General features: G+C 47.3%; 1 protein-coding gene across 1 annotated transcript in view; it reads left to right on the top strand.

Annotated features, from left to right (window-relative positions):
* The window catches only part of abat (4-aminobutyrate aminotransferase), a 78,364-nt gene that overhangs the window by 49,468 nt on the left and 15,469 nt on the right, over positions 1 to 13,427 (top strand). Inside the window, 6 exon segments of the mRNA XM_084330296.1 lie at positions 541 to 658; positions 5,690 to 5,739; positions 6,310 to 6,313; positions 6,316 to 6,389; positions 8,602 to 8,694; positions 10,244 to 10,306. Coding sequence (XP_084186422.1) covers positions 541 to 658; positions 5,690 to 5,739; positions 6,310 to 6,313; positions 6,316 to 6,389; positions 8,602 to 8,694; positions 10,244 to 10,306 — 402 coding nt within the window.

Genomic DNA, 13,427 nt, shown 5'->3' with positions numbered 1-13,427 from the left:
ACCAAACATCACCACGTCCAGCCATAGACTCATCCCCCACCAAACATCACCACATCCAGCCATAGACTCATCCCCCCACCAAACATCACCATAGACTCATCCCCCCACCAAACATCACCACGTCCAGCCATAGACTCACCCCCCACCAAACATCACCACGTCCAACCATAGACTCATCCCCCCACCAAACATCACCATAGACTCATCCCCCACCAAACATCACCATAGACTCATCCCCCCACCAAACATCACCATAGACTCATCCCCCCACCAAACATCACCATAGACTCATCCCCCCACCACACATCACCAAACATCACCAAACATCACCACACATCACCAAACATCACCACACATCACCAAACATCACCAAACATCACCAAACATCACCAAACATCACCACACATCTCGGGGGAATTAATAGAGGGGAAACATTTGTGAAATATATATGTTCAGTTGAATTGTCAACCCAACATAATGTGTCTACATTCCAAGCTGCTAAGTCCTCTTCTCACTCCAGTGTCCCGCGTGTCTCCGCAGAACGTGGGCGCCGTCCACTTCTTCTGCAACTACGAGGAGAGCAGGGGCAACTACCTGGTGGACGTGGACGGAAACCGCATGCTGGACGTCTACACTCAGATCTCCTCCATCCCCATTGGTGAGCACTACGTTCTGTTGGATCAGTAGGGTTAACCCTGACCCTAACCCTAAAACATCTGCATGTGGATCAGTAGGGTTAACCCTGACCCTAAAACATCTGCATGTGGATCAGTAGGGTTAACCCTAACCCTAGAACATCTGCATGTGGATCAGTAGGGTTAACCCTGACCCTAACCCTAAAACATCTGCATGTGGATCAGTAGGGTTAACCCTGACCCTAACCCTAAAACATCTGCATGTGGATCAGTAGGGTTAACCCTAACCCTAGAACATCTGCATATGGATCCGTCATGGAGTTGGGGTCACGAGCCGCCGAGGGGGGGTCGCCAGATGATTTCCCAAAACAAAAACAAAAAACATTTATATATCTTTTTTAATTAAAAGTAAGAATTTCAAAAATATATAATAATAATAATGTATGCAGTCAGGCCACTGAACTTAGAAGCAGGCCAGGCCAGTGTTTCTAGTTGCAGCAGCGCAATAGTTAGATAACCTAGGTGGGGAACAACCAGGAGATCACTGCAACTCACACAAGTTGGAGAACTATCTCTCTCTCTCTCTCTCTTGCTCTCACACACACACAAAGTGAGCCGCATGTGATTGGTGGAGGCGGGACCCTTACAAAAAACTGTTGTTGCTAATCATTGACACATGCTAGCCTGTAATAGAATGCAGGAAATTAAGTCTTTGTAACAGAAAATTTCCTGGTGGGGGACCCCCAGACCCCCTGCTTAAAAAGTGGCCTGACTGGGGCTATATTTTGCACTATATACATTACATTTACATTTAGTCATTTAGCTAAAAGTTCTGTACGACAAGCCATCAGGAAGGGCACAACTCTATCAGCTGAGCAACAATGTTCATCAAAGTGTTGAGTGCTACAGTGTAGGTTAGTTTATTAGGACAAGTGCATGACAGTACGGTTAGTTAGGGTTAGATTTTTTTTTTTTTTTTCTTTTTTTTTATTCAGATAATGGTTGAAGAAGTGCGTCTTTAGTCGACGGCGAAAGATTGGACGTGATTCGGCTGTCCTAACTGGGGTGGGTAGTTCATTCCACCATTGTGGGGCAAGGACTGAGAATAGGCGACTTCTCTTTGATGACCCTCCCGGAGCTTGGATAGGAGTAGGTCTGAGGCGGCCAGAAGATGCAGAGTGTAGGGGTCTTGAGGGTGTGTAGTTAGAGACCATTGACCGGAGGTAGGCGGGAGCAGTTCCCTTTGCCGCACGGTATGCTAGGTCGAGGGCCTTGAAGCGGATTCGTGCAGCAATGGGGAGCCAGTGCAGGTCCCTAAGAAGTGGGGTGACATGGGCCGACTTCGGTAGGTTTGAGATCAGGCGGGCCGCTGCGTTCTGAATGAGTTGAAGAGGCTTAGTGGCAGTGGCCGGGAGGCCAGCGAGCAGTGCATTGCAGTAGTCGAGGCGGGAGATGACTGTTGATTGGACGAGGAGTTGGGTGGCTTCTTTTGTCAGGAAGGGGCGTATCCTTCTGACGTTGCTCAGGAGGAATCGGCAGGTTCTGGTCGTCGCTGCGATGTGAGCAGAGAAGTTCAACTGGTCGTCGAGGACAACACCAAGGTTCTTGGCGGTCGGGGACGCAGTCACAGCTGCATTCTCGACTGTGATTGAAAGGTCGGTTAGGGGGGAGGATTTGGCCGGCAGGTGGAGCAATTCTGTTTTGCTTAGGTTCAGTTTGAGGTGGTTGGACGTCATCCAGGCTGAGATGTCGGACAGACAGGCCGAGATCCGCACAGAGACGTGGATATCTGAGGGAGGGAAGGAGAGGAAGAGTTGAGTATCGTCTGCATAACAATGGTAGGAGAAGCCATGAGACGTGATAATGTTACCCAGTGATTTAGTGTAGAGGGAGAAGAGAAGGGGTCCTAAAACCGAGCCCTGGGGGACACCCGTCCGCAGGGGGCGGGTGGCCGACAGGGTCCCTCTCCATGACACTTGGTAGGAGCGGTCATTGAGGTATGATGACAGCCATGTCAGCGCAGAGCCAGCCACTCCCATTCCTGCGAGGGCCGCAAGGAGGATCTGGTGGTTGACTGTGTCGAAGGCTGCAGATAGATCTAGGAGAATCAGGACAGAGGAGAGGCCTTTCGCTTTTGCTAAGTGAAGTGCCTCTGTGACCGCAATGAGGGCTGTCTCTGTGGAGTGACCAGTCCTGAAGCCTGACTGATTAGGGTCTAGGAGGTCATTCTGTAAGAGATAAGTAGTAAGTTGGTTGGATACAGCACGTTCAAGTGTTTTAGAAAGGAAGGAGAGAAGAGAGACAGGACGGTAGTTGCCTATGACGGTAGGGTTCAGGGTTGGTTTTTTTATGAGCGGCATGACTCTGGCTTGTTTTAGGGAGGTGGGGACCACCCCCGAGTTGAGTGAGGAGTTGATGGTTGCAGTTAGGAATGGGAGGATGTCTGGTGCTATGGTCTGGAGGAGTGGGGAGGGTAGCTGGTCCAGCTGGCAAGTAGTCGGACGGTTTGACGTTACCAGTGTCAGGGTCTCTGCTTCTGTAATGGGAGAGAAAGATGACAGAGTGAAGGATGAGGTTCTCGATTCAGCATTTGGAATGGGTGGGGGTTGGGAGAAGGAGCTGCGGATGTTCTCCACTTTTTCCTCAAAGAAGATCGCAAAGTCTTCGGCAGAGAAAGATGAGGGAGGTATATTTCCTGGCCTGAATGATTTCCCCAGTCCGGCCCTGGTTAAAAGCCTCCAATGCTTATTAGTGTGTGTGCGTTTGAACGTTTGCATGTTTCAACCATACATTTCCATTTATAAAAAATAAAAATAAAATATTATAATTTTTATTTTCTATTTTCTATTTTTTTTTACCTCCTATAATAGTGGGGGTCGCGGCTCTCTGACACCGTTATTTGGGGGTCACGGCCTGAAAAGTTTGGGAACCCCTGCTCTAGAGCAACGCAAGTGATCAGTCTAAGTGGTTAGAGCAGCCAAGTGGTTAGAACAGCCAAGAGGTTAGAGCAGCCAAGAGGTTAGAGCAGCCAAGTGGTTAGAGGAGCCAAGTGGTTAGAGCAGCCAAGTGGTTAGAGGAGCCAAGTGGTTAGAGGAGCCAAGTGGTTAGAGGAGCCAAGTGGTTAGAGGAGCCAAGTGGTTAGAGGAGCCAAGAGGTTAGAGCAGCCAAGTGGTTAGAGCAGCCAAGTGGTTAGAGGAGCCAAGTGGTTAGAGGAGCCAAGTGGTTAGAGCAGCCAAGAGGTTAGAGCAGCCAAGTGGTTAGAGCAGCCAAGAGGTTAGAGCAGCCAAGAGGTTAGAGCAGCCAAGTGGTTAGAGGAGCCAAGTGGTTAGAGCAGCCAAGAGGTTAGAGCAGCCAAGTGGTTAGAGGAGCCAAGTGGTTAGAGGAGCCAAGAGGTTAGAGCAGCCAAGTGGTTAGAGGAGCCAAGAGGTTAGAGCAGCCAAGTGGTTAGAGGAGCCAAGTGGTTAGAGGAGCCAAGTGGTTAGAGCAGCCAAGTGGTTAGAGCAGCCAAGAGGTTAGAGCAGCCAAGAGGTTAGAGCAGCCAAGTGGTTAGAGGAGCCAAGTGGTTAGAGCAGCCAAGAGGTTAGAGCAGCCAAGTGGTTAGAGGAGCCAAGTGGTTAGAGGAGCCAAGAGGTTAGAGCAGCCAAGTGGTTAGAGGAGCCAAGAGGTTAGAGGAGCCAAGTGGTTAGAGGAGCCAAGTGGTTAGAGGAGCCAAGTGGTCTCATAAAGTCAGAGCCCCCCCGGATTTGACATCCCAGTTCCATCACAGAGGGAGGGTTCGCTCTCTCTCTGACTTCTAGCTTTAGGAGGGAGTGGTACTTGTTCACTAATACTGACTGAACTGTCCTGGGGCACAGGAAGAACATACTGACTGAACTGTCCCGAGACAGTTTAAGTGAATTGTTAAAATGGGTGGCATTCTCCTTTAAGCCTTTGTAATGACTGCTTGAAGGTTGGTAAACATGAATGTTGGCATTTTCCCATGAAGTAGCTAATTGAAACACAATGGACTCAATGCCTTTGGTTCTAGAAGGGAACTCTTGGACCACCCACTCTACTGAGAACACAGTGAGGACAGTAATGACGTTAAGTTGAAACTGGGCACCCTGTTGAAGATAATTTTGTCCCAGTACTTAAAGGGATAGTTCATATTTCTAACTCACTGAGGAAAAGGTGTATTGGCACCACATTTCACATGGAGGATCAAAACACTTTCCATGTTGAAAAAACTATAATTCCTGGTAAACAAGTTATTCAACTAAACACAAGGTTTCTTCACTGGGTGTTGACTTGAGACTCATCGGTCTTGACCTGTCATTTAACCTGGGACCTGATCTGAGACTGGACCTGGGACTGGACCTGACCTGAGACTGGACCTGGGACTGGGCCTGGGACTCGAGTGTTAAGTCTTTGTGATTTACTTGTGACTCTAAACTACGGCCTCTTGTTCCCAAGGCTCTGGTTGTCAAGTGACACAATGCTTCTCAAGCCGGGGTTACCCATGTTTTCATTGAGGCCAGTGCCCTCTGCTGTTGTGAGCGGGTACTGCACTGCAGAGCTTTTATGTAAGATGGCTATGTAAGCTCAGGTACAGGCACAGGTGTTCAGTTGCATGGCAGAGAACGGGTTAACGGTGTGTAACCATGCCCGTCTTCATTCCTGTGGGTTCTGCAGGTAGACATCCTTAGACATGTTAGATAGAGGCTTCCTACTTCTCTACTAACATCCTTAGACATGTTAGATAGAGGCTTCCTACTTCTCTACTAACATCCTGTTACATGTTAGATAGAGGCTTCCTACTTCTCTACTAACAGCCCCTGTCTGTTCAAGAGTTAATGGATCTGTTCTCCTTGTGAAGCTAAGTAATGAAATAGCATCCATCTCCATATTCACATGCTTTTATTCTGCTCTTTCTCCCTTATTGTCTCTCTCTCTCTATTTCTCTCTCTATCTTCCTTATTCTCTCTCTCTGCCTCTCTGTCTCTATCTCTCTCTCTCTCTCTCTCTCTCTCTCTCTCTCTCTCTCTCTCTCTCTCTTCTCTCTCTCACTCTCTCAGGATACAATCATCCCGCCCTCTTGAAAGTGATGACCAATCCCAACAATCTGGTAAGTCATCCAACCCACGAGAGCGTCGATCAATTTAATTATTTATAGCGAGAACAACGTTATCCAATTTCACTCACAGCCAGTCAGCTGGAAAGGTGTGTGTGCGCGCTTGTGTGTGTGCGTGCTTGTGTGTGTGCATGCTTGTGTGTGTGCATGCTTGTGTGTGTGCATGCTTGTGTGTGTGCATGCTTGTGTGTGTGTGTGCATGCTTGTGTGTGTGTGTGCGTGCTTGTGTGTGTGCGTGCTTGTGTGTGTGTGTGCGTGCGTGCGTGCTTGTGTGTGTGCATGCATGCTTGTGTGTGTGTGCGTGCATGCTTGTGTGTGTGCGTGCATGCTTGTGTGTGTTTTGCAGACCTGTGGGTATATGTGTTTATGTGTTTTCCTGCCACACTCTTACCTTGTGTTGTTTTCTGACTAAACAGATTGAGTTGAGAGATGATCTCCTAGGATTCATCTGGCCATGCAGCACAACCAACATCTCATGTATCTCTCTCCTCTCTCTCTCTCTCTCTCTCCTCTCTCTCTCTCTCTCTCTCTCTCTCTCTCTCTCTCTCTCTCTCTCTCTCTCAGAGCACCTTGTGAACCGTCCAGCCCTTGGCATCCTGCCTCCAGAGAGTTTTCCTGACCAGCTGACAGAAAGCCTGATCTCGGTTAGAAAACACCCAACGTGCATCAAACACCCAACCTTCATCAAACACCCAACGTGCATCAAACACCCAACCTGCATCAAACACCCAACCTGCATCAAACACCCAGCCTGCATCAAACACCCAACGTGCATCAAACACCCAACCTGCATCAAACACCCAACCTGCATCAAACACCCAGCCTGCATCAAACACCCAACCTGCATCAAACACCCAACCTGCATCAAACACCCAACGTGCATCAAACACCCAACCTGCATCAAACACCCAACCTGCATCAAACACCCAACCTGCATCAAACACCCAACCTGCATCAAACACCCAGCCTGCATCAAACACCCAACCTGCATCAAACACCCAGCCTGCATTAAACACCCAACCTGCATCAAACACACTGAGCCTTTAACCCTTTCACTGCCACACGACAGCGGGTTAACCCTTTCACTGTGACAGTGTGACAATACAGAAGGTTAGCCCTTTACTATCACACAACCGACGGCGATGCTCCATCATTAGCATCATTAGCTCCGCGGACCTTCTGCCGTGTGGCAGTGAAAGGGTTCAAACACGTAACACACAATCATAATAGATGCCGCAGTCCCACGACCAGGAGGTTGTCGGTTTGAGTCCCCTGGATAGACTGGGAAATATCTAGGTGACAAGAAGTGGTGACACACTCTACATCCAACATGCCCTAGACTAGGCATGCAGAGGGGAATGTTCTTCCTGTGCCCCAGGGACAGTTCAGTCAGTATGTTCTTCCTGAGGACAGTTCAGTCAGTATGTTCTTCCTGTGCCCCAGGACAGTTCAGTCAGTATGTTCTTCCTGTGCCCCAGGACAGTTCAGTCAGTATGTGCTTCCTGTGTCTCAGGACAGTTCAGTCAGTATGTTCTTCCTGAGGACAGTTCAGTCAGTATGTTCTTCCTGTGCCCCAGAGAGAGAGAGAGAGATACAGAGAGATTCTGAGAGAGAGAGAGAGAGAGAGAGAGAGAGAGAGAGAGAGAGAGAGAGAGAGAGAGAGAGAGAGAGAGAGAGAGAGAGAGGAGAATATTGTCTGTAGAGAGAGAGAGAGAGAGGAGAATATTGTCTGTAGAGAGAGAGAGAGGAGAATAGTGTTTCTCCATAATAATAAAAAAAACATAATAACCATGTTTTAACCCTCTTCTACCACTCCATCCATTCTCTGCTCCCCTCTCTTTTCTTCCTCTATCTACATTCCTCCTCTCCCTTCACATCTTCCCTCCTCTCTCCTCTTCTCTCCACTCTCCTCCCCTCTTCTCTTCTCTCATCTCATCTCATCTTTTCTTCCCCCCTCTCCTCTTGTCTCGAACTCTCCTCCATCCTCTCCTCTCCTCTGCCTCTCCTCTTGCCTCTCCTCCTCTCTCCTCTCCTCTCCTCTTGTCTCTACTCTCCTCACTTCTCCTCCCCTCTCATCTCCTCTTGTCTCTCCTCTCCTCACTTCTCCTCCCCTCTTCTCTCCTCCTCTCCTCTCCTCCCCTCTCCTCTCCTTGTCTCTCCTCTCCTCTCTCCTCCCCTCTCCTCTCCTCTTGTCTCTCCTCACTTCTCCTCTCCTCCCCCTCTCCTCCTCTCTCCCCTCTCCTCTCCCCCTCTCTCCTCTCCTCTGCTCTCCTCCTCTCTCCCTCTCCTCTCCCTCCCCTCTCCTCTCATCCCCTCTCCTCTCTCCTCTCCTCTCTCCTCCCCTCTCCTCTCCCTCCCCTCTCCTCTCCTCCCCCCTCTCCTCTCTCCTCTCTCCTGCCCTCCCCTCTCCTCTCTCCTCCACTCTCCTCCCCTTCCGCTCCCTCCCCCTCTCCTCTCTCCCCTCTTCTCTCCTCTCTCCCCTCTCCTCTCTCCTCTGCTCTCCTCCTCTCTCCCTCTCCTCTCCATCCCCTCTCCTCCCCTCTCCTCTCTCCTCTCCTCTCTCCTCCCCTCTCCTCTCCCTCCCCTCTCCTCCCCTCTCCTCTCCTCTCTCCTGCCCTCCCCTCTCCTCTTCTCTCCTCTCCTCCCATCTCCTCCTCTCTCCCCCTCTCCTCCCCTCTCCTCTCCTCTTCTCTCCTCCTCTCCTCCCCTCTCCTCTGCTCTCCCTCCTCTCTCCTCTCCCTTTCCTCTTCCTCCCCTCTCTTCTCCTCTCCTCTCCCCTCCTCTCCCTCCCCTCTCCTCCCCTCTCCTCCTCTCCTCTCCCCCTGTCCTCTCCTCTCTCCTCCTCTCCTCTCCTAGGTGGCTCCTAGTGGTATGACCCGTGTGCAGACCATGGCATGTGGCTCTTGCTCTAATGAGAATGCATTCAAAGCCATGTTCATCTGGTACAGGGTGAGTATGTTCACATGTTCTGTGTGTTCACATGTTCTGTGTGTTCACATGTTCTGTATGTTCACATGTTCTGTAAAGAGTTCACATGTTCTGTAAAGAGGTCATATGTTCTGTGTGTTCACATGTTCTGTAAAGAGTTCACATGTTCTGTGTGTTCACATGTTCTGTGTGTTCACATGTTCTGTGTGTTCACATGTTCTGTAAAGAGTTCACATGTTCTGTGTGTTCACATGTTCTGTCTGTTCACATGTTCTGTGTGTTCACATGTTCTGTGTGTTCACATGTTCTGTCTGTTCACATGTTCTGTCTGTTCACATGTTCTGTAAAGAGTTCACATGTTCTGTCTAAACGCTAGATCTGTCTGTCTGCAGTCTAGGGCTGCACGATTTTGGGAAATAATCTAATTGCGATTTTCTGACAGATATTGCGATTGCGATAACATTTGCGATTATAATAATAAAGAAATTTAAGCAGCCCCAAGGAGGTTTATTGTAAAATGCGGCTTGCATCTGGCCTACGTGTGGGTCTGTTCGGGACACCGAGCCCTGAACATGTTTCTTTTTACCTGCATGGGAATCGATACGGTACCAGAGCATGTGAGCGGCGCGGAGCGGCAGAGAAATCCGCTCTTCGCTCTAGACGGCTGAGTTCCGCTCTCATTCGCTCATGTTGTCCCCCCCCCCCAAAGCCGATCAGCGCTCGCTCAGCGCTCACCTTCATTTGCGCATCAAGCGCTCTGCGCTCCAGGCCCGCTCAGCAGAATATGTTTTTTGGAGCATGATGTAAATTAGCTTGATTTGACCAAACTACAACAGTCTGCACCCCCTGGGCCCCTTAACAATTGTTTGTATTGAGCCGCATTGTAATTGTACCAATTCTGCAATGTTAAATAACGTTGTTTATCCATTCACTAGCTCTATTAAGCGATGATAGCTAGCCTAGCCACACTGCTATGGTCGCTGCCATTAACGTTAGCATGTAAGCTAACGACAACAACAATGGCGTCAAAAAAAATTAAAAAATTCTAACAGGATGTGAGTGACAAAGCCTGAACAGGATATCACAGGTTCACCCTTCTCATTGGTTGAAAATGGCCTTCATGTTTGTACATCGCCATCTGTTGCTTTGGCATTGTACTACATGTATATTACATCAGTGTTAAACCACTGTGAGCGGCCTGGAGTGGATTGGAGCGGAGGAGAACTCTCGCTCCGGATGTCGCGCCGACCCATTTTAAAACCCACTCCTCGCTCACGTCAAAACCGCCCCCTCCGCTCCCCGCGCCGCGCCGCTCACATGGCTGCCTCCTGAGTGAATCCAGACGAGCAAAAGGACCTCTTTAGATCTAGTTAGTGCTTATTAAAGGTCAAAGGTCATATTTACAGCTGCTATGTAATGCTATTGGAAAGGAATCCATTCATACGTTATCCACCAATAATCCATGGAATTCAGAAAACGTAGAAGTTGTGACGTGTGTGTGTGTGTGTGTGTGTGTGTGTGTGTGTGTGTGTGTGTGTGTGTGTGTGCGTGTGCGTGTGCGTGTGTGCAGAACAAGGAGAGGGGTCACAACACGCCTTCTGAAGAGGACATCAGCTCCTGCATGATCAACCAGGTGAACGAGTCTTAATACTAACAGTCTCTCTCTCTCTCTCTCTCTCTCTCTCTCTCTCTCTCTCTCTCTCTCTCTCTCTCTCTCTCGCTCTGTCTGTCTCTCTCTGTGTATCTCTCTCTCCCCCCTCTCTCTCTCTCTCCCCCTCTCTCTCTGTGTATGTCTCTCTCTCTTTGTGTCTCTGTCTCTCTCCCCCCCCCCCTCTCTCTCTCTCTCTCTCTCTCTCTCTCTCTCTCAATTCAATTCAATTCAATTTAAAAAGCTTTATTGGCATGAAATTTCACAAATGTTGCCAAAGCACAATTATGACATAAACAACAAACAACATAACAATATAAGATCAAATAAATACAGGAGATGGTGCAGTGAGTAAAACATGGTACATGTATATATATACAGTATATGGGTCCTACTGGTTGTCCCTTTTCTTGTGACATGAATTGACATAGTTTGCAGCTAAAACTGCACATTCTTTCTGTTCCCCAGGAGGAATGGCAATTTCTGCACTTCTGTCATACTTTGGAATTCTGGGAAAATTATTAAACATTTTGGAAAGAATTCCTCCCTAATATTTCTGTAATTTTCACATTGTGTTAGGAAGTGTAATGCTGTCTCTACGGCTCCCTCATCACAAAGACAGCACAGCCTCTCCTCTCTGGGCAGCCAGGTCTGTCTGTGTCTGCCCTTCTCTATCGCCAAACCATGGTCACTCAGTCTGTACATTGTCAGAGTCTTTCTTAGATTCTTATCAGTTACTGTGCTGAGGTAGTCTGCCACAGTATTACACAGTCTGTTTAGGGCCAAATATGTTTCTAATTTGTGTTGTGATTGTGTGAGTTTATTCCAATAAGTAATGTATTTATCTTTTTCTTTGGTTATAATTTGGTTAGGTCTAATCTTCTGAGGCTGGCTAGGGTTTGTGATGTCAGAGTGTGAGATGTCAGCAAGTTTCAAAAGGGGCTCCTTTGTAGGTCCAGCTCTTGGCAGGCCAGGGCTTTATGACGATAGCAGGCGGGGTCACTGTTTTTAATATGGCTCCAGAATTTAATTGATATTTTTTGCATATTTATGAGTAACGGATATTGTCCTAATTCAGCCCTGCATGCAGAGTTTGGACTTTTCCTTTGTACCCGGAGAATTGTTTTGCAGAACTCTACATGCAGGATCTCAATTGGATTTTTGTCCCATTTTGCCCAATCCGTTACTAATAAAGGGCCCCATACCTCACTGCCGTACAGTGCAATCGATTCTATAACTGATTTAAATATTTTGAGCCATGTCCTGATTGGAATTTGGATTTGAACTGAACGCTTGATGGCATAGAAAGCCCTTTTTGCTTTCTCCTTCGAGTTCCTTTACAGCTGAACAGAAATTTCCAGTGGAACTGATTTGTAAACCTAGATATGTATAGCTATTTGTTTGTTCTATTTGGGTCCCACCTATTTTGAATTCTGGGTAATTTCTCTGTAACTGGGATCTTTTTTGGAAGGTCATAATTCTTCATATTCACTGTCAGGGCCCAGGTCTGACAGTACTGATGAAGAATGTCCAAACTTTGCTGAAGACCTTCTCTAGTAAGAGACACTTCATTTCTGTATCTGAGAGTGAGACCAGGTGCTGCTGACTGTTCTAATAATAATGCCAGTTCATTCATATAGATATTGAACAGTGTGGGGCTGAGGTTGCAGCCTTGCTTCACCCCTCTGCCTTGTGGGAAGAAGTCTGTGTGTTTATCTCCAATTTTGACAGCCAATTTGTTATTTTCATATATGGATTTAATAACATCAAAGGACTTTCCCCTTATACCACTTTCTATTAATTTAAAAAGTAAACCCTTATGCCAGACTGAGTCAAAAGCTTTCTGGAAATCGACAAAGCATGCATGAATTTTTCCTTTATTTTGATTTACATATTTATCGATTAGTGTGTGTAGGGTGAAAATGTGGTCAGCTGTTCTATAGTTTGGGAGGAATCCAATTAGACTTTTGCTTAAGACATTGTGCTCACTGAGGAAATCTATAATTCTTGAATTTAGGATGCTGCCAAATAATTTCCCCAGATTACTACTAACACAGATGCCTCTGTAATTGTTGGGATCATATTTGTCTCTGTTCTTGAAAATGGGTGTGATCAGCCCTTCACTCCAGCTTTCAGTTACAATGAACGGTGGCGTTAATCGAAAGGACTGGACACGGATGCGTTAAACAGCAATCAATTAATTTAATATAACAGTCCGGTTCTGTGTTTGTTTGTGTCTGTAGATTGTTGGTGAACAACTAACTTTAGGTTAGTCTTTTCGATTAACGCCACCGTTCATTGTAAACAATGATGCATGTAGTTACTGTGTGTTGTTGTAGCCACCGGTTAATTCGTGATTTTTTATTGGTTTGTCATGACAAACCAATTACATAATCCAACATATGTGTAAAGAAACAACATATTCCAGTTAACGGTATATTTTTTTAATGATTCGTTACGGCGTAATCAATACTTCCATTTGTATAAATTGCATTAAGCGGAGTTTAGTATTCCTGCCTGGCTGAGGAGCGCGTCAGAGCAACGCGGAAGGGCATGTTGGCTGCCGAAAGTATTCACGCGTCAGGGTCCTCTAGGTCTGAGATCTTTAACTGCCAATATTCTTTGTTGCCCTTTTTTGCCACTGAAGGGTGGAGGTTGGCAATGGCTCTGTGCCAAATTTCAGGTCTTTCCGTATAGAAAATAAGTACTAATTTCTCCGTTTTTAAAAAGATCAGCAAAGAGGGTTTCTGGTTGTCCCTTAACCCTTTCACTGCCACACGACAGCCGGTTAACCCTTTCACTGTGACAATACAGAAGGTTAGCCCTTTACTATCACACAACCGACGGAGATGCTCCATCATGCTAATGATGCTAATGATGGAGCATCGCCGTCGGTTGTGTGATAGTAAAGGGTTAACCGGCTGTCGTGTGGCAGTGAAAGGGTTAAGAAGCTCCAGTTTGTAAGTACTCCTCTCTGTGTAATTTTTTATTTCTGGTGGGTAGTGTATGTTAATTAGGTCACCAGGCACGTTGGAAGGGGGGGTGCGGGGGGTGCTGCAGCACCCCCCCTCAGTTATTGCAAAAAAAATAATTAAAAAAATCATTT

The sequence above is a fragment of the Notolepis coatsorum genome, assembly GCF_963971535.1.
Source record: "Notolepis coatsorum genome assembly, chromosome: 15".
Taxonomy (NCBI): Eukaryota; Metazoa; Chordata; class Actinopteri; order Aulopiformes; family Paralepididae; genus Notolepis; species Notolepis coatsorum.
The sequence above is the reverse complement of the archived record's forward strand: the minus strand, read 5'-3'. Positions and strand labels throughout refer to the sequence as shown.